The sequence below is a fragment of the Larus michahellis genome, chromosome 7 (genome assembly GCF_964199755.1).
Source record: "Larus michahellis chromosome 7, bLarMic1.1, whole genome shotgun sequence".
Classification (NCBI taxonomy): Eukaryota; Metazoa; Chordata; class Aves; order Charadriiformes; family Laridae; genus Larus; species Larus michahellis.
The window spans coordinates 12,175,592-12,195,612 of NC_133902.1; the positions used below are offsets into that span (position 1 = coordinate 12,175,592).

The 20,021-nt window shown below is 65.2% G+C and overlaps 1 protein-coding gene across 3 annotated transcripts; it reads right to left on the bottom strand.

The window, feature by feature from the left end:
- Positions 1 to 7,363: 7,363 nt before the first annotated feature.
- Positions 7,364 to 18,525, bottom strand: LIMK1 (LIM domain kinase 1). Of its 3 annotated transcripts, XM_074595680.1 has the most exons (17): positions 18,400 to 18,525; positions 15,031 to 15,127; positions 14,531 to 14,731; positions 12,490 to 12,628; positions 11,980 to 12,089; positions 11,705 to 11,896; positions 10,789 to 10,894; positions 10,515 to 10,699; positions 10,256 to 10,439; positions 10,022 to 10,108; positions 9,648 to 9,779; positions 9,503 to 9,562; positions 9,340 to 9,405; positions 9,095 to 9,251; positions 8,916 to 8,971; positions 8,495 to 8,652; positions 7,364 to 8,380 (listed from the first exon to the last, which is right to left on the bottom strand). In XM_074595680.1, exons 1-17 carry the CDS (start codon positions 18,455 to 18,457, stop codon positions 8,227 to 8,229), a joined length of 2,142 nt encoding a protein of 713 aa, XP_074451781.1. In that variant the 5' UTR covers positions 18,458 to 18,525; the 3' UTR covers positions 7,364 to 8,226. The 3 variants fall into 3 exon arrangements, with proteins under 3 accessions (XP_074451781.1, XP_074451780.1, XP_074451779.1); XM_074595679.1 differs by lacking the exon at positions 14,531 to 14,731; XM_074595678.1 differs by lacking the exons at positions 15,031 to 15,127; positions 18,400 to 18,525 and having other exon boundaries at positions 14,531 to 15,014.
- Positions 18,526 to 20,021: the final 1,496 nt, after the last annotated feature.

The following is a 20,021-nucleotide window of genomic DNA, read 5'->3' on the forward strand; positions in this document are numbered from 1 at the left end:
ATGGGGCTGGGGGGCGGGTCTTGGCCAGCGGTGGCTGTGCCCTGGCCTTGTCCCCAAACCTTGTCACTTCCCGGGGTGCTGTCCCCTCCCATGTTACGGGGACTAGGCATTCCGCATTCCCTTTATTCCCATAAATAACCAACACAGGATCAATCTGGTGGCGGGGAGGGGGCAGACCAACAGCCCCCCAGACCCCATCCGTCTGGGGTAGCCGGGCAGCGAGCCCACTTGCCTGACAGCCCTTCCTTGCCCACTGCTGGCCAGAGGGCTGCAGGTAGGGCAGCAGGCAGGGAGCAGGCAGGTGAGGGTGGCTGTTTGCATCTCTAATCCTCACATTGAGTGCTTTCCTCCGAGATTACTGGGGATTACAGGCTCGGAGGCTCCAGGAGCTCAGCCCCAGCTCTCCCTGCCCTTCAAGGCGCAGCGTTGAGCCCCACAGGGTGAGGCGGGAGGGCAGGCCGAGCACTGCTGTGATGAGCTGCAAGTTCTCAGCCATGCCAACAGGCACAGCCTGGAGAAGCTGCTGGCTCGTCATGGCCTCGCTCCAGTAGCCCGGTGCCCAGCGAGGCCGGGCGAGCTGCAGCCTGGGCTTTAAATAGAGCATTAAAAGCTGAAGGGATCAGCTGGGTAGTAGGCGGAGGCGGGGGGGATGCAAGGGGCTGTATTTTTCTTGGCTGGGGGATGACGCAAGGGGAGCGACGGTGACGCTGAGGGAGGCTGGCGCTGCTCGAGAGGTCCCGGAGGTCCCCGAGGCACCCCGGTCTCCCTCGCCCCGGGCTGGCAGCAGCGTTATCAGGCCCCGGCACAGCACGGCAGGGCCGAGAAGCCACCGCGAGCGGCTACCGGGGACCAGAGCTCTATAATTACCATAGGAGGCTGAGTTATTTTGGGAAGCAGCGGACGATGCTGCCAAAGCTTTTATTCCTCCAAACCAAAACAAGATGGAAAGAGCCCAGCCCAGGACGCTGCATCTGGCGGGTGGGAGGGGGAGGTTAACCCCTTGCCTCCTCGCTGCCTGCACCCCGTGGGCTGCCTGTATCCCGCCCCCCCTCCCGGCCTGCACCCACATCGCCCCAACGTCAAGGCGGGTCCTGGTGGCTTTGGTTGCATGGGGGAGGGGGATCTCAAAAGGGGGCGTCAGTTGGGAAGATTTGGGGTCGTAGAGGCCACGGAGTGGCTGCCGGGCATGGGATGAGGCTGAGGGGTCGGCACCGTCCTCGGCTGCTGGCAGGTTCAGAGGCCGCATATTCGGATGCTTTTCTGCATCCGCCGTGAGAACCGCTATTTTTAGGTCTTTCTGTTGCAACGGGTCCAGTTTTGGGGCCTTCCCAGTGCGGGGGCTGGGCTGAGGAATGCTGGCCAGAGCGGAGCACCTCACCGCTGCCCCAAATAAAACATCCCAGGGGACAAAGCCCCACAGGGTCCATCCTAAAAGCCACCCGAAGGTCAGGCAGAGGCAGCAGCCAGCCAGGGAGGCTGCGCTTTCCCGTTCTCTGAAGCAGCCTCATTTTTCCCAGCAGGGAGAGGATAAAGTCACATTGTGCACCCCGCGGTGCCCCCCGAGTTCTGTGCTCAGGGTAGCACCCTGAAAGCCTGGCCTTCGATTCCTGCCTTTTGCCTTCTTTCCTGTGATTGGAGCCTGGAAGGGCTGCCGGTGCCTGGCTTGGTCCCTGTGCCGGCCCCCTGCAGGGCAGCAAATAGCCCCAGATGGATGTGCTGGGGTCCCCCAAATTCTAACCCCGAATGCCAGAGTCTCCCAGTCCCCCAGACCCATGTGCCATGGTCACCCCATCCTTGCCCTAAGCCCCCCAGGCTGTCTCTCTCCAGGCAGCTCCAGTCTCCGGTCAGGGTACTGGGGGGTCTGGGGGCTGTTGGGGGCCACCATCCCCTGTGTCTGACCAATGCCAGCCCCTCACAGGGTGAGCCCCGTGGGATGGTGGCACAGCAGTGGGGGCGGAGAGTCACAGCCATCCAAGCCCACAAGCCCAGGAGGTCCCACCCCAAGCCACAGCCACGCAGATCTCCTGCCTGTGGGCCCTCCCCCTGCTGAGCCCTCCCACAACTCATCACACGTCACCAGTCCCAGCAAACCCTTTGCAAAGGATGCACCGCACAAGTGGTGCCCGTCTCTGGTGCCAGGCCTGGGGACCTGGTGGCACTGGGGAAATTAGGAGCACCCCGGTGTCACCCCGAGCTCCCACCCCGCAGCCCCAGCCCTTCGCTTACCTCCTCTGGAACAGCGTCCAGGAAGGGGTTTGCACCGGAGCCGGTGGAAGACGGCAGCGGGACCAAGGAGAAACAAGGTTTCCCATCAGAAGCGACCGAGGTTTTCCAGCACCACCCCCATCCCCACCCCAGCTAAGCCCTAGCTGTCCCCCCCCGGCCATGTCCCTGTGTCCCCCACCCCAGGCCCACCACCCTGGTCAGGGATGGTACCCACATGTCCCCAGAGGGCAGAGAGGGACAGGGAGGGATGGGCGATGGGAGAAGGCGGTGGTGCCGCAGGGAAGCACGGGAGAGCAGCATCCCCGGTGCTGGGTTTAAAAATGTCATGTTTATGTAGACCCTACAAAACCCACCAGCGAGTGAGGGGGCAGCGTGTGGCCCCCGGGATTCCCCTGCCCGGCTTCACCCAGGGCCAGCCTCACCCTTCAGGGACCAGAGGACATCGGCCGCTCATCAGCCCCCTCTGGGGGGGGGACAGGGAGCTGCAGAAACATCCCCTTCTTCCCATCCTCACGTCCAGCACCCCTGTCCCACACCCCGGCAAGAGGGGAAACTGAGGCAGGCGGGTACTGACCTGCCACATCAGCCTCTGTGCCCCAAGGGGATTTCTTGGATCTGGATTCGCCCCATCGAGCCACCAGGTCCCGACGACATGCGTGACCCAAGGAGGTGGCTCCTGTCCCAGCCCAGGCTGCGGCGGCAGGGGGGACATGGGGCTGTGATAGTGACACCCCTCTGCCCAAATCACAGAATCATAGAACCGCCCAGGTTGGACGGGACCCTTCAGATCATCGAGTCCAACCATTGACCTAACTCTGACAAAAGCCACCACTAAACCACGTCCCTCAGCACCACGTCTGCCCATCTTTTAAGTCCCTCCAAGGATGGTGCCTCAACCCCTTCCCTGGGCAGCCTCTTCCAATGCTTAAAACCCTTTCAGTGTACAAATTTTTCCTAATATCCATCCTAAACCTCCCCTGGCACAACTTGAGGCTGTTTCTTCTTGTCCCATCGCCTGTTCCTTGGGAGAAGAGACCGATCCCCCCTGGCTACCCCCTCCTTTCAGGGAGCTGCAGAGAGCGAGAAGGTCTCCCCTCAGCCTCCTCTTCTCCAGGCTGAACACCCCCAGCTCCCTCAGCCGCTCCTCACAAGACTTGTGCTCCAGAGCCCTCACCAGCTCCATTGCCCTTCTCTGGACCCGCTCCAGCACCTCAATGTCTTTTTTGTGGTGAGGGGCCCAAAACTGGACACAGCCCTCAAGGTGGGGCCTCACCAGTGCCCAGTACAGGGGGACCATCACTGCCCCAGTCCTGCTGGCCACACTGTCCCTGATACAGGCCAGGATGCTGTTGGCCTTCTTGCCCCCCTGGGCACACTGCTGGCTCGTATTCAGTTGCTGTCGACCAACACCTCCAGGTCCTTTTCCCCCGGGCAGCTCTCCAGCCACTCTGCCCCCGGCCCAGAGCGCCCATGGGGTTGGGGTGACCCAAGGGCAGGACCTGGCACTTGGCCTTGGTGAACCTCACACCATTGGCCTCGGCCCATTGACCCAGCCTGGCCAGACCCCTCTGTAGAGCCTTCCTGCCCTCCAGCAGATCAACTTGGTGTCCTCTGCGGACTTACTGCGGGTGCACTTGATCCTCTCGTCCAGGTTATTGATAAAGATATTAAATGGAATTGGCCCCAATACCAAGCCCTGGGGAACACCACTCGTGACCGGCCACCAACTGGAGTTAGCTCCATTCCCCATGACTCTCTGGGCCTAGCCCTCCAACCAGTTTCTAACCCAGCGAAGAGTACTCCCGTCCAGGCCACGGTCAGCCAGTTTCTCCAGGAGGATGTCGTGGGAAACTGTATCAAAAGGCCTTACTGAAGTCCAGGTAAACATCATCCACGGCCTGTCCCTCAGCCACCAAGCGGGTCACTTGGACTTCTGACCACAGAAGAAGGGCTCAAGCTCTCCCCCTGGACCGTGAAAAGTCCCCAGCCTGAGCTGGAAGGATGGACGCTGTGCTCAGGGCACAAATGGCTGCTCTGGGGACAGTGCCAACCATGACAGAGACCCTGCAGAGCCAGGCGTCAGGCGTAGGATGGTGGATCAGAGGGGTCTAGGACAGGAGAGATCTCAGGTCAGCTCTAGTCCAGCCTCTGCTCAAAGCAGGGATGGGCAGAGCCACAGAAACATTGGTGGAAATGGCTCCGGAGGTCCTCACTGCCACCTCCCGCTCACTGCTGGAAAATCCTCCAGTGTGGGTGAGCCTTCCTGCAGCCAAGGATGGGGACCTGTCCCAATGGACACCCTGTCTGGATCCCAATGACCCTTCTCAAGCTCCCCACATCCCTGTGGAGCTGGGTGACCTCGCTGGACCCCAGTGGCCCCTTTCCAGCTCCCTATGTCCCTATGGAGCTGGGTACCCCACTGGACCCCAGTGGCCCCTCTCCAGCTCCCCATGTCCCTACAGAGCTGGGAACTCTGGTGGGACTCCAGCAATCCTTCTCCAGTTCCCCACATCCCTATGGAGCTGGGTGACCTCGCTGGACCCAGTGGCCCCTTTCCAGCTCCCTATGTCCCTATGGAGCTGGGTACCCCACTGGACCCCAGTGGCCCCTCTCCAGCTCCCCATGTCCCTACAGAGCTGGGCACCTTGCTGGACCCCAGTGACCCCTCTCTAGCTCCCCGTGTCCCTGTGAAGCTGGGCACTCTGGTGGGATCCCAGCACCCTTCTCTCCAGCTCCGGACATCCCTATGGAGCTGGGTGCCCTCACGGGACCCTAGCACCTCCTCTCTTTGCACGTCTCCTCAAGCCTCACGAGGACCCTACTGCGCATCCACCCCCCTTCCCTCAGGCAGCCACTGGCCCCCCAGGAGGGTCCCAACAGCACCAGTGCCCTCCCTGCTGAGATGCTGGGGGAAGCCGCACTCTCCCTCCCACCCCGTCACCCAAACTTACCCACGAAGAAGGTGATAAACCCGGTGGGTGATGGCTCGTCTCCATCATCGCAGATGGAGCTCTCGGTCTGGGCCTTGTGCGGGAGGACGGTGGGGGAGGCTCTGCCGAGCAGCACTAGCTCAGACGTGTCCTTGCCAGAGCCACTGGTGCCTTTGGCCACCACCTCGGCGGCACTTGGCTGCTGGCCCACCTGGGGGGACCTGGGACTTGTGGACACCTGGCTACCAGCCTTCAGCAAGGGCCACCGTGCTGAGCTGGGGCTGAGCTTGGGCAGAGCCCTGCTGGGGACATCACTGGGGACCACCTCAGAAGGGGACACAGTGGGACCCTGGCGGGTACAGGTGGCGTGGGGGCAGCTCTCGGTGGCCTGTGGCTTGGTCTGAGTGCCCTTGTCCCTGCTGGGAGGTGACGGCTGGAGGGGACAGGTGGCTGCTGGGAGCAGGGGTGTTGAGCCCCTCACCCCGGTGTCAGGCTGGGCTGGGAGGGGACATGGGGGCCAGGAGCCCTGCCAGGCTGTTGCCGGGTGCCGCACACGCCGGTGGCTGGATTTAGACACGGGGTGCTGCATACCCCTATGGGGGGGCTTCGGCTGGGTGACGGCCGTGGCGTGGGGCCACTGGGGCTGTGTCAGGGCCACCTCCCTGCCTGGTGGGAGGCGGGTCTCAGCTGGTGGCTCGTTCTGGGATGAGTCGCTGGTCATGGGGGTGACCGAGCTGCCAACGCTTTGGCCCTGCTGTGGCCGGCTGCCAGCTCTAGCCTGGCTCTTCCCCTGCCCGGCACCGAGGGTCCTCTGCAGGGCCACCAGCAAGTGGCCCCGTGGCACTGGCTGCACCAGCCACAACCCGCTCAGCAGCTCCATGCAGCTGGGTGAGGAGCTGCAGGGCAACTGGGGGTCCTGCAGGGATGTGGGGCTCCCGCTGCCAGGCTGGGGGTCTCCCAAGGTCCTGCTCTCCCATGGCGGCGGGGACTTGGGGACCATGGTGTTTCCCAGGGGTGACAGCAGCAACGGGTCCCCCGCCACCCCGATGTTCCTGGGGAGCGATGGTGTCCTGCTCCCGGAGCAAAGAACTGGCACGGTGTGATGTCACCAAGGGTGCCATGACGGCACCGTGACCCTGGCAGGGTGTTTGCCCTTGTTCCTTCACTGGGGTGATGCGGTACAGGCAGTCAGACGAAGGAGCCACCCCCCAGAGGGGGACAGAGTCACTGTCACCTCCCCAACCTCCCCAGTCCCCGCCACACTAAGGCCAAGCATCCCTGGAGCAATAAACCACGAGGTTTTCCTGGTAGGGGGGTCCAGCCTGGATCCTGGGACCCCTTTGGGCTGCGCTCTCCCCTCCTCGCCCAACTGCAGCATCCCTGGGGACATCCTTGGGGATGTCCCCCAGTCCCTTCCCTGTCACCTCCCTCCCCCCTCCCAAGCTCCTTGGGGCCCAAGTTTTCTCTAGCCAAAGCTCAAACCTCTCTGAGGATGGAGATTCCCCACCTTGGGGACCTTAATTTGGTTTAGGAAGGTGACGAGGACAGAGGGACAGCATGGGATGGCCACGGGCTGCCATCGCGCGGGACACAGGCCACCTTGGTGTCCCCTGGGGCTTGTTTTACCTCGAAGGCAAAGCTGCTCCACGGCACCCAGGGTCACGGAGCTCCATAACCAGCCTGTCACCACCGTGGGCTCTGCCATCGCGTGGGGTGACAGTGGCCGTGGCCAGGCGGGGAGGGCACATGGGGCGTGGGGGTCTGGGGGCCCGGCCAGGCGGTGCAGGCAGGAATGGTGGCATCAGGGGGGCACACCCATGATGGGGTGGGAACAGCACAAAGGGGGACAACAGCGCTGCCACCATGGGGGTGACTGAGACAGGGGGATGCCACCGAGCCCAGTACCACCGCACCGCCCCCAGCACAGAGTCCAGCCCCTTCTGCCTCAGTTTCCCCAAGAGCTGCCAGGTCCCCCCCCCCCCCCCACCCCGGGGGAGGCGAGCGATTCCCAAGCAGGCCGGGCAGCGAGCAGGGAAGGATTTATTGACTCACGGCTCGGGGTACATCACAGTTTGAGCTCCCTTCCCGCCTCCGGAGAGGACGTCGCCTTGGACTTCCCGGGCAAAAGTGCGCGGAGAGGCTTCACAGTTTCATCCCTTCGGGAAAGCAGAACCGAGGCAGTGACAAATGGCAAACGCTACATCGTATGAAAAAATAATACAAACTCTTCTCTTTAAATATCTTACAGAAAAATGAACCTGAATAAAGAGCATGAAAAGCACCGCGTGGCGCAACCCCCCCCCAACCCCCGTGGGTCAAGGGGACCAAGACGAGTCGCATCCCCGCATCCCTCTGGACCACCCAGCGCTGTCCCTAGGGATGCGCAGTCACGGCTTAGCATGGGCAGTGGGGACATGGGGGGCAGCAGGGACCGCTACGTACTTGTCCCCATGCCACGGGGGTGTGTGTGTCCCCACCATGGACCCCTCGCTCGGCCGAGGGTGCCGGCAGCCCCTGAGCCTGGGGTGCCGGTAGAAGCAGCGTGAGAGGGTCCGGCCGAGGACGAGGGCATTGCTATGAGGCTGCCCTGGGACCCGTGTTCCCCTGGGGGGGCCAGGGGCTGTGTACCCCCCCTTGTCCCCCAAAAGGAACCGGGTTGTCCCTCCTGTGTCGCAGTGCAAGTTCACGGAAAGCCAAGGCACCGCCGCGAGGCCGCGGCTCTGTACGGGGGGAGCCCCCGGGGCTCGTGGGGGTGCAGCGGCCGCGCAGCCCCCGGGGCGTGCAAAGGCGAAGCGAGCCGGGGTGGGGGGGACTTGGGGACACGGGGACAGTCCCCATGGTGTGGCCAGCCGGGCTTGTCGAGCTATGGTGGGGGGGGTGGGGATGCACAGGGGAGAGCCAGCTCCCAGGGAGGGTGTGGGCAGCCCGTGCAGAGGAGACGGGGTGGGGGGCTCGTTCGGGGAACCCCTGGGATCCAGCCCCGGGGGTGGTGGTGGCAGCCAGAGGAGATGCTGGCGGCGGGTGCGGCTCCTTCTCTTGCGGCTTCAGAGGGGGTGCGGCTGGGTGGGCTCTATCGGGGGGGTGCAGGCAGCCCGCCCTCGCCCCACCGGTGCGTCTCTCGGAAGGTTCGGTCCAGCTGCTCCAGCTGGGAGCTCAGCGGCAGGTGGATCTCCAGGTGCATGCGGAGGGTTTCCAGCCACTGCTCCAGCTTGCTGAAGGACGGCCTGAGCGAAAAGGGGGGGACACATAGCAGCTCCGCTGGCCCCGTGTCCCCCCGGCTCCATAGCGGCCCCCCCACCAGCCCCAGTGGTCCCTCGGGAGGGACCCCAACCACTCACCGCTTCTCAGGGTCCAGGTCGCAGCAGCAGACGGCAATGGGGAAGAAGCTGGGGGGGCAGGTGGGGGGGCAGTAGCGGTCCAGGAAGCCCCTGACATTGAGGCCGAAGTCGGTGGTGCGGGGCAGGTAGTCGGGGTCAGCACTCACCCGGCCGATGATCTGGGGGAAAGCAGGAGGGAGGAGCAGGCTCAGCCCCAAGGGGGAAACCAAAACCCAATGAGGGCCCCAACCCCAATGGGAAACGTCAACCCCAATGAGGACCCCGACCCCAATGGAAAACCCCAACCCCAATGGGGAGAGCTCAGCTGGAGGCCTCAACCCATGGGGAGACCCCAACCCCAATGGGGGGACCTCAACTGAAGGCCTCAACCCCAATGAGGACCCCATCTCTAAGGGGAGACCCCAACCCCAACGTTACTTGCCTCGCACAGGACGATGCCGAAGGAGAAGATGTCCACCTTCTCATCATAGCTCCTCCCTGCAGGGAGAGATGAGTAAGGCCATGCAGCATGTCTTGTCCCTTCCCCACCAAGTGTTCCCTCCGTGGGGACAGAGCCCCATCTGGCCACGTCCCCACCCCTGGCACCGCAACCGGGCTCACCATTGATCATCTCGGGGGCCATCCAGTAGGGGTTCCCCACCACCGTATACCGCTTCTTGCGGTCCGGTTTCTTCAGGTTCTTGAGATGTTCGGGCTGGTTCTTCTCGTCCACCATCAGCCGCGCCAGCCCAAAATCAGCCACCACCACGCTCTTGTTCTGGGTGGATGGAGAGGCGTGAGGGAGCCACACGAGGTGCTGAGACCCCCACCCGAGCCAGGGCGGACACCACCGAGGTGGGACTCACCTCCCGCACGAGGCAGTTGTGAGAGTTGAGGTCACGGTGGATGATGTTCATGGAATGGAGGTAGGCCTGAGGGAAGGATGGGCTGAGAGCAGGGGGCACCCCAACCCCACAGTCCCCCACCCACCAGCACCCATCCCCCCACCCATCCCCTGGCAGCACCCACCATGCCAGCAGCGATGTCCTTGGCGAAGCTGACCCGCTGGCTCCAGGGGTAGTGGCTGTCCTGGGGGCAGGAGAGGGGATTTGCCAGAGAAGAGGAGAGAGGAGAGGGCTCCCCACTGGGGCCGACCTGCCCCCCCAGCACTCACCATGCTCTTGATGAGGCTCCTCAAAGTGCCGCCCTTGATGTACTCTGTGATGAAGTTGAGCCTCTTCTCCTTGTACAGCACCCCGATGAACTTCAGCACATTGGGGTGCTCCAGGCAGCGCATCACCTTCACCTGCAGGACCCCCCCCGCCCCGTGCCCATGACACCCTGAGGCACCCAGCACCCATCCGGGCAGACCCGCTGCCCGCATGTTCTCTATTAAACAGGCAGGGCTGCCTGAACCCCGTGGTGCCTGGCCCCCCCCACTCCAGGTGCCATGCCCAGCTTCCCATTTTAGGGCGGAGGACAGGATGGGACAGTCCCATCCCTCGTGTCCCCCCCAAGTCAGGGAGATCAAAGAAAGGGGATGCTCACTTCTTTGAGGAAGGTCCTCTGTGTCTCCTCATCGAAGCGGATCAACTCCTTCATGACCATCACCTCACCGGTCTCCCGATGCGTCACCTGGCAGGGAGGGCAGGGACTGAGCCATTGGTGGCTCCCTGCTGACACCCCACCTCTGGGGACACCGCGGGTAAGACAATACCCCCCCCTCCATCCCAGGGAGCTGAGACCATCACGCTTGCGACACTTGTGGCCGCCCAGCCCCACCTTGATTGCCTGGCCGAAGCAGCCCTTGCCCAGCACCTCGCCGTGGATCAGGTCGGAAGGGCGGAAGATGCGATGGGCACGGGAGACGACGCGCAATGACTCGGAGCGACCGATGTCCTTGCGCTGGGACGCGGGCGAGCCCACCGAGCCAGAGCCCGGAGACTTGTCCGTGCTGCAACTCCTCCTGCGGACGGACGGACAGAAGGTCAACCTCAGGGAGGGACCCCAACAGGAGAGGCAGGTGACCTGGTGGCCTTACGTGACGGTCCGCTGGCGCATGGCGCTGGGCTCCGCGCAGGACAGGGGGGCCGGGGAGCACAAGGGGCTGCAGGAGGCAGGCAGGGGGCTGCAGGCGAGCCCCGGCTCACGCGCAAGGGGCTCGTGGGGGTCATGCTCGATGGTCAGCTGGAGCAGGCGGCTGGTCTCCTGGATCAGCAGGTCGATCTGGGGGCAAAAAAGTATGGCAGGGGCGGTTTTGGGGAGGGGAGAGGGGCGTGGTGCTGGTTCGGGGGGCACCCCGGGGGAAAACATACCTCATCCAGGGGGACGTGGCCGATGGGGGTGCCGTTGATCTCCAGGATGCGGTCACCCACGTGGATGGAGTTCTTCATGTCAGGGCTGATGCAGTCTGGATCTACCCTGCAGGGCCGGCAGGCAGCAGGGGTCACTCCCCGAGCCCCGACACCCTCATGGGTGGGGATGTGCCGGGACACAGCCCACGAGCCACCCCCAGCCAATGGGGACAGGCTGTCACCTCCCCTGCAAGTCACCTTGGAGATGGAGACATGCTGTCACGGTACCTACGAGTCACTCCTGTGACATGGGGACATGGAGGCACGCTGCCCACGGGCCACCTCTACCAGAAGGTGACATGGAGGCACGCTGCCCTTGTTGGACTGGGTGCCCACACGTCACCCTTGCTAGTCTGGGGACATGCAGGCAAGCTGCCCACAAGCCACCCCTGCTTGACGGGGACATGCTGTCATGGTACCCACGAGTCACGCCTTCGGGATGGGGACACACGGTCATGCTATCCATGAGTCACCCCTGCTAGTTGGGGAGAAGCAGGCATGATACCCACAGGTCACCCCTGCTGGCTGGGGACACACAGGCACACTGCCCATGGGTCACCCCTGCCAGATGGGGACATACAGGCACACTGCCCACGAGTCACTCCGGGATGGGGACATGCTGGCACAGTATCCACGAACCAATCCAAGCATCCCACAGGGACACGCCAGCACGGTCCCCAAAAACCACCCCCCAGCAGCTGGGGACATGCCACCACAGTCCCTTCTGGCCACCCCCAGCTGATGGGGACACACCAGCCCCACCCCCTCACTCTCCCACCCCAAAAAGCATCTGTCGAGTGGATCCCAGCAGCAGAACGGGCGCGGGATGCCCCCAGCCCCGGGGAGGGGGACGGTGGCAGAGGGGACACAGACGCACTCTCGGACGCGGACAGTGCGGGGGTGCTCAGTGCCGCAGCCCTGGTCGATGGAGACGGAGAAGCCGCGTTTGCCGTCGGAGCAGGCGGGGATGGAGACGAGCGTGACGGTGTGCGGGATGCGGGAAGCCGGTGAATCCGGCAGGATCTGCTCAATGACCGGCGTCACCACCATCTGGTAATAGCAGTGCCCGCTGCGGGGCCGGGAGAAGATGGGTGGGTGGGGGGGTGCCAGCGGACGTGTCCCCCACCGCCATCCACCCAGGCTGGGACGTACCAGTAGAGCTTGGAGCGCTCCACCAGCGCATAGGTGTCCCCGTCCCCGATGAACGTGCGGCAGTTGAGGCAGCTGAAGCACTCGGGGTGGTACTTTTGCTCCCCGGCCACCTGCGGGCAGATGCCATCAGCCCCGAGGACCCAGACGCCTGGGGCTCGGATGGTGCTGGGAGCACCCATGGGTGCACCGGGGCCAAAGGAAGGGCAGGCTGAGCCATGGCGGGGTGGGGGGGGACAGTCATGCCACCAGGCTGGGGATGGCTGCGGGGACATCCCACCACCCTGAGCCTCCCCCTGCATCCCCCAGTCCCAACATGGGGGCACACCACCCACCAGCCGTCCCCCTAAAATGCAGAGGACACCCCTGCCACCCCCAGAGCCCAACCTGTGCAGGGGACCTGCACCCTCTCCCCACCTCGCCCCCTTTCCAAAGAGCTCAGTCATGGGTCAGTGCTCCGTGTGTCCCCACCCCAGGGACCCTTGGGGACCCCCCCCCCCACCTGGCACTCACCATGACCAGCCCCTTGGTGATCTGCTCGGAGCAGCCGTGGCAGAGCTCCCCGAAGCGCGCCCAGTAATCCTTCTTGCAGTACAGGCGCCCATCCTTCTCGTAGTACTGGTGGGACAGGGAGGCCCCGCACTCGCAGCACCTGTGGCAGGGGACAGGGACCCCCTTGTCACTACGTCACCATCGTCACCCTGTCCCCATCATCACCCCGGGGGGCAGCCAGTGCCCATCCATCCCACGGCTCTCTGTGCAAGCTCCTTCCCCTGTTCCCTATCCCGCCGCAGGGCCACCGCATCCATGTGTCACCATCCCCAGGGTGGCAGTGCAGGCTGGCGGTGTGGGGACATGCAGGGACACAAGAGTGGACAGGGTAAGGGACACAGGGCAGGCACAAGCATGGGGAGGGAGATGCCAGCTCTGCATGGACACGCCAGCCTGGTCATGGGCACACAGAGGAACATGCCAGCCTGGTCACAAATGTGTCACCCGAGTCATAGATGTGCCAGTCTGGTCACAGACAGAGGGATGTGCCACCCTGGTCACAGACACACAGAGGGACATGCCAGCCTGGTCACAGACGCATAGAGGGACGTGCCAGCCTGGTCACAAATGTGTCACCCTAGTCATGAATGTGCCAGTCTGGTCACAGAGGGACATGTCAGCCTGGTCACAGATGCATAGAGGGACATGCCAGCATGGTCACAAATGTGTTGCCCTTGTCACAGATGTGCCAGTCTGGTCACAGACAGAGGGACATGCCAGCCTGGTCACAGACACACAGAGGGACGTGCCACCCTGGTCACAAATGCGTCACCCTAGTCACAGATGTGCCAGTCTGGTCACAGACACACAGATGGACACACACAGGGATTTGCCACCCTGGTCATGGACACATGAAGGGACATACCACCCTGGTCACAGACAGACACACAGAGGGACATGCCACCCTGGTATTGGCACATGGAGGGACATGCCACCCTGGTCACAGACACTCTCAGGGACGTGCCGCCTTGGTTACAGACACATAGAGGGACATGCCAGCATGGTCACAAATGTGTCACCCTAGTCATGGATGTGCCAGTCTGGTCACAGACAGAGGGACGTGCCAGCCTGGTCACAGACACGCCAGCCTCGGGGGTGCAAAGCCCTGGGTGCTGCAAACAGGGCGCAGGGGGATGGACCTGCTGCGCGGGGTGCGTGGAGCTGCTCCGGGGTGGGGAGACGGGGGGGGGTGGTGGTGGTGGTGGTGGTGCAGGCAGATGGGGGGGCGCGAGGGGGTGTGGGGGGCTGTGGAGTCTGGGGGTGCACAGGCAGATGCAGGGGGTGCTCTGTAGCAGGGTGCCGGGGCGGGGGGGGAACGGGACGGCTGCAAGTTGGGTGCTGCAGGGGGGGGTTGCTGGGGGGGTGCACGGGCACTGCCGCAGTGCCCCTTTCCCCCCCACCACCCCCACGCCGGGGGCGGGAGCCGCGCGCAGGTGGAATACCAAAGAGGCGTGACGTCACGGCGCGGAATTTCCCCACCCCATGACGTCACCGCGCGAGGACTCCGCAGCCCGAAGCCTCCCCGGGGTTTGTTGGGGGAGGGAGGGTGTGTGTGTGCGTGTGTGTGGAAAGGGAGGGGACGACGACGACCGCGCGGCCCCGCCCCCTTAACCCCCTCCGCCCCACGGCGCCCCCAGGGGGCGGCCGCATCCCTCCTCCTCCTCCTCCCCCCACGCGTGACCGGAGTGAGGGCCACGCTCCTTCCACGGCTGCAAGGGGGGGGGTAGAGGGGGAGGGCGGATAGAGGAAGGCTTTTGCACCAGCGAGGCCAGGGCTGCCGGAAGCCAGACTCGGGGGGGCGGGGGGGGGCCCGGATCCAGCTGTGGCCCCCGCAGTGGTTTGGCTGGGGCTGATGGCCCAGGGAGCGCGGGGGGGGCGACACAGGCAGAGCACCCCTGGCCGGGGGAGTGGGGGGGAGATAACACAGGCAGAGCACCCCGGGTGGCTGGGGGGGGGGGCGGGAATTGGGGTGCAGAGTCCGGCCCGACCCACTCCCACTCACTTGGCTCCGACGCTCAGGACGCGGCTCTTCCTCAGCACCGCCGCCAGCATCCTCCGCAGGACAGGGGGGTCACCACCCCGGTTCCCCGCCACGCTCGGCACTCCCAACCACACGGTGACCCCCACCACGTCCCGGCCACCCCTTGCGCCCCCCGACCCGGGACCTTCCTCCTCCTCCTCCTCGGGGCTCCCACTGCTTGAGCTGCCGGGAGGGCGCGAGTGAAAGAGGAAACAGGGCGGGTGGGGGCCGGGTGACATCAGCCCCGTGCGCCCCGTCACTGTCACCGGGCAGGAAGGGACAGCGTGGGGGGACAGCGGGGTACAGGCACCCTCCAGCAGGCTCGCCATCACCCACTGAGTCCTGCCTGCACCCCACTGCCTGCGCTGCCCCACGCAGCCACGGTCAGGGGTCCGCTGTCCCCAACCCCAAGGCACATCCCGGTGTCCCCGATGCCATCCCGGTGTCCCCAGTGCCATCCCAGCGGGACCGCAGGCTCCCACCTGAAGCAGTCGGCGTGCCAGTCGGCGTTCAGCGCCTGCAGGTACTGCCCATCGTAGATGCCCTGCCCGCAGCTCGCACACACCGGCAGGTCGGTCCCTAGATGGAGGGGGGACACACAAGAGGGACAGCGTCACCCTGCCAGCTGTCTCCATCTTCCCCGCAGCAGCACCCAGGCACATCCCCCGGGATTAAGTCCCTCTGCCCAGGGTGACGAACTCCCCCTTGGAATGGGGACAAGGTCATGGCACTGATGTCCCTGAGGCTGGGGACAGGGCAGGGGCTCTCATTGTGCCAAGCCACCTCCAGAGCCCCTGTCCCCTGGGAACACTGCCGTGACCGTCACCAGGGGGTGCTGGGTGCCCGCGGGGGTGGGGGGACACAGGGAGGCTGTGGGCGGCAGGGGGTAGCGCTGGGGACCCAGGATGTCCCGTGGAGGTGCTGGAGGGGGCGCAGGGCCCAGCCAGCACAGGGGACAGGCAGGTTGGGGGGTGCAGGGGGGATGGGGGGGCTGGGGACACAGCAGGGTGCTGAGCGGCAGGACAGATGTTTGGGGGGGCGCAGAACAGCGGGACAGATGTTTGGGGGTGCAGAGATGCTGGGGATGGAGGGGTGCCTGAGTGCTCCGGAGGAGTGGGATGGGGGGGCACACACTGATGGAGGTGGGGGGGTGATGGGGTGAAGGATGGGTGCAGGGGAGGGCTACGGGGGTGCAAGTGGTACAGGATGGGGTAGAGGGTGAAGGGGGGGTGAAGGGGTGCAACATGGGTGCGGAGGGGTTGAAGGGGTGCGGGACGGGTGCTGGGGGAGTTGAAGGGTGTATGGAGGGATACAGGACGGGTGCGGAGCGTGCGGGGGGGAAGGCGGCACACAGGATGGGCGCAGGGGGTTGAAGGTGTTGGAGGATGGGTGCAGGGGGGGGTTGAAGGGGTACAGGATGGGTGCAGGGGGATGCAGAGCACATGGAGGAATACAGAGGGGTGCAGGGAGGATGCAGGGGAGATGAAGGGGCGCAGAATGCGGGGGGGGGGGTGCAGGATGGAAGGGGTGTAAAGGAGGGATCCAGTGGGACATAAAGCGCATGGAGGGATACAGAAGGGTGCAGGGTGGGTGCTGGGGGTTGCAGGGTGCATGGGGGGGATACAGAGGGGTGCAGGATGGGGGCAGAGGGTGCAGGGGGGACGAAGGGGTGCAAGGGGGGATACAGGGGGTATGAAGGGACGCAGGATGGGTGTGGGGGTGTAAAGGAGGGATCCAGTGGGACATAAAACACATGGAGGGACACAGAAGGGTGCAGGATGGGCGCTGGGGACGCAGGGTGCACGGGGGGACACAGAGGGGTGCAGGATGGGTGCTGGGGACGCAGGGTGCACGGGGGGACACAGAGGGGTGCAGGATGGGCGCTGGGACACAGAAGGTGCTGGGAGATGCAGTACGGATGGAGTACAGGAGCAGTGCAGGGACACAGAGGTGTGCAGGATGGGTGCTGGGGGACGCAGGGGGCACGGAGGGGTGCAGGATGAGTTTTGGATGGAGGACTGCAGGACGGAAAGGGGTGCCAGGGCACGCAGGGGGTGCGGCGGGGGGATATGGGGGTTGCAGGGAGGAAGACGAGGGAGGCAGGGTGGCTGCAGAGGTCCTGGGGGTGCAGGGAGGGATGAGGGGTCTGGGGGTGCAGAGTGGGTGGGAGGCACAGTAGGGATGTGGGGGTGCAGGGAAGGAGGCAGGAGGCATGGGGGGGGGAGATATCGGGGTGCAGGGAGGGATGTGCGGGTGTTCGTGGGGTGTGGGCAGGGATGCAGGAGGGGATGCAAGCTAGACAGGGGGTGCAGGGGGGGATGTGGGGGTGCAGGCAGGGATGCGGGCTGGACGGGGGTGCAGAGGGGCTGCAGGCCAGATGGGGTGCAGCAGGGGGACATGTGGGGGGGCAGGGGGAGATGTGGGAGCGTTGCGGGTGCAGAAGGGGGATGTGGGGGTGCAAGGGGGATGCAGGCTGGAAGGGGAGCGCAGGCAGGGATGCAGGAGGGAATGCAATCTAAACAGGGGGTGCAGGGGGGGCCGTGGGGGTGCAGGTAGGGATATGGGCTGGATGGGGGTGCAGGGGGAGATTTGGGGGTGCAAGGGGGATGCAGGCTGGACAGCAGTGCAGGGGCAGGATGTAGGGGGGATGCAAGCGGAACACGGGGTGCAAGGGGAGATTGGGGGTGCAGGGGAGATGCAGGCGGGAAGGGGGGTGCAGAAGGGACGCAGGGGGTGATGCGAGCTTGACGAGGGGTGCAGGAGCGATGTGGGGTGCAGGGGGGATGCAGGCAGGGAGGAAGGAGAGGATGCAAGCTAGACAGGGGGTGCAGGGAGGGATGTGGGGGTGCAGGCAGGGTTGCGGGCTGGACGAGGGTGCAGAGGGGGATGTGGGGGAGGCAGGGAGGGTGCAGGCAGGAATGCGGGCAGGACAGGGGGTATAGAAGGAGATTTGGGGGTGCAGGGGGGATGCAGGCTGGATGGCAGTGCGGGGGGGATGTAGCAGGATGCAAGCCGAACAGGGGGTGCACGGGGAGATTGGGGGTGCAGGGGAGATGCAGGGGGTGATGTGGGCTGGATGAGGGCTGCAGGGGGGATGTGGGGACGCAGGGGGGATGCAGGCTGGATGTGAAGTTGGGGGGGATGCAGTGGGGGCTGCAGGGAGGAGATGCAGACTGGACAGGGGGTGCAGGGGGAGATGTGGGGGTGCAACAGGGATGCAGGCTAGAAGGAGGGTGCAGTGGAGGATGCAGGGGGTGATGTGAGCTTGGTGAGGGGTGCAGGGGGTGACGTGGGGGTGCAGGGGGGGATGCTGGCTGGCTGGGGAGTGGGGGGGGGATGTGGGGGGGATACAAGCTGGATGGGGGGTGCAGAGGAGCACGTACGGGTTCAGGGGGAGATGTGGGAAGGATGCAGGCAGGATGAGGGTGCAGGGAGACATAAAGGTGCAGTGGGGATGTAAGGGTGCAAGGGGGGATGTGGGGGTGCAGGGGAGAATGTGGGGGGGATGTAGGGGTGCGGGGGGGGATGCGGGGGGGCTGCAGGCTGGCTGGGGGGTGCAGAGGGGGATGTAGGGGTGCAGGGGGGATGCAGGGGTGCAAGGGAGGATGTGGGGGGGATGTAGGGGTGCAGGGGGGGGATGCAGGGGGACTGCAGGCTGGCTGGGGGGCGCAGAGGGGGATTTGGGGCTGCGGGGAGGATGCGGGGTGTGCAGAGGGGCTGCAGGCCGGCCGGGGGGCGCGGGTGAGCCGGGGGAGGGTCGCAGGGCCCCAGCGGCGGCGGAAGCGCTGAGTCAGGCGAAGAAGGGGGCGGGGGGGGGGGGGCAGACGGAGGCGGAGGGGGGGGTAACGCACCTTCGTCCTCTCCCATAGGCTCGTCCCTCCAGGTGCAGCACAGCAGCATCAACCTCATGCAGCCACGCTGACCCGGCGCCGCGCCAGGCCCTGTCCCCGCCCCGCTCCCCGCGCCAGGCCCCGGTCCCCCCCCCGGCAAGCCCAGCCCAGCCCAGCCCAGCCCAGCCCGGCCCGGCCCGGCCCGGCCCTGCCGCTGCGGCTCCGCCGGCGCGCGGCGACGGCCCGGCGGGAGCAGGGCGCCGGCGCGCGGCCGGGGGCGGGGCCGGGGGCGGGGCTCCGGGGGGAGGGCGGGGCCGCGGGGACGGAGGGGGGTGTCCCCCGACAGCCCTCTCTCGCCGTGGGGACGGCACGGGGGTCCCCAGCCACCCTGGGTGTCACCGTGGGGAGCACACGGGTGTCCCCAGCCACCCCATTGTCACGGCGGGGACCACACGGGTGTCCCCAGCCACCCTGGGTGTCGCCGTGGGCAGGACACGGGTGTCCCGCATCACCCCGGTGTTGCCGTGGGCAGGACACGGGTATCCCCAGCTACTCTGGGTGTCACCGTGGGTAGGACACAGATGTCCCCAGTCATCACGGGTGTCATCGTGGGGAGCACACGGGTGTTCCCAACCACCCTAGTGTCACCATGGGGAGAACATTGGTGTCTCCTGCCACCCTGGTGTCACCGTGGGTAGGACACGAGTATCCCCAACCACCCTGGGTGTCACCGTTGGGAGAACATGGGTGTCCCCAACCACCCTGTTGTCACCATGGGGAGCACATGGGTGTCCCCAGCCATCCCGGGTGTCACATCAGGGACAACATGGGTGTCCCCAACAACCCTGTGTGTCACCGTGGGGAGCACATGGGTGTCCCCAGCCACCCCGGTGTCCCCGTGGGCAGGACATGAGTATCCCCAACCGCCCTGGGTGTCACTGTCGGGAACACATGGCTGTCCCCAACCACCCTAGTGTCACCGTGGGGAGCACATGGGTGTCCCGAGCCACCCTGGGTGTCATCGTGGGGACAACATGGGGGTCCCCAACCACCCTGGGTGTCACTGTGGGGAGCGCACAGGTGTCCCCCACCACCCCAGTGTCACCATGGGCAAGACACGAGTATCCCCAGCTACTCTGGGTGTCGCCATGGTGAGCACATCGGTGTCCCCAGCCACCCCTGGTATCATTGTGGGGACAGCACAGGGGTCCCCAACCACCCCAGGTGTCACTGTGGGTACAACACAGGTGTCCCCATCTACCCGGGTGTCACTGTGGACAGGGGGCGGGTGTCCCCATCTACCCCAGATGTCACTGTTGGCAGGGCAAGGGTTTCCGCAACTACCCTGGTCTGTCGCCGTGGGCAGGGCATGGATGTCCCCCACCACCCCAGGCTGTTGCTGTGAGGACGGCACGGGTGTCCCCAGCCACCCTGGTGTCACCACAGGTAGGACACAGGTGTCCCTATCTACCCTGGGTGTCGCCATGGACAGGGGGTGGGTGTCCCCATCTACCCCTCGTGTCATTGTTGTCAGGGCAAGGGTGTCCCCATCTACCCCTGGCCATAGCTGTAGGCAGGATGTGGGTGTCCCCAGCTACTGTGGGCTGTCGCCATGGGGAGAGCATGGGTGTTCCCATCATCCC

What these genes read in the sequence shown, in the direction of transcription:
- LIMK1 (XM_074595678.1), bottom strand. Translation starts at nt 15,006, where the DNA reads ATGGCACTGGGGACACCGGGATGGCATCGGGGACACCGGGATGTGCCT. An exon ending in AGGACATCGCTGCTGGCATG is followed by an intron (nt 9,406 to 9,502) that starts GTGGGTGCTGCC and finishes TCCTTCCCTCAG; the next exon opens with GCCTACCTCCATTCCATGAA. An exon ending in TCGGCATCGTCCTGTGCGAG is followed by an intron (nt 8,653 to 8,915) that starts GCAAGTAACGTT and finishes GCTTTCCCCCAG; the next exon opens with ATCATCGGCCGGGTGAGTGC.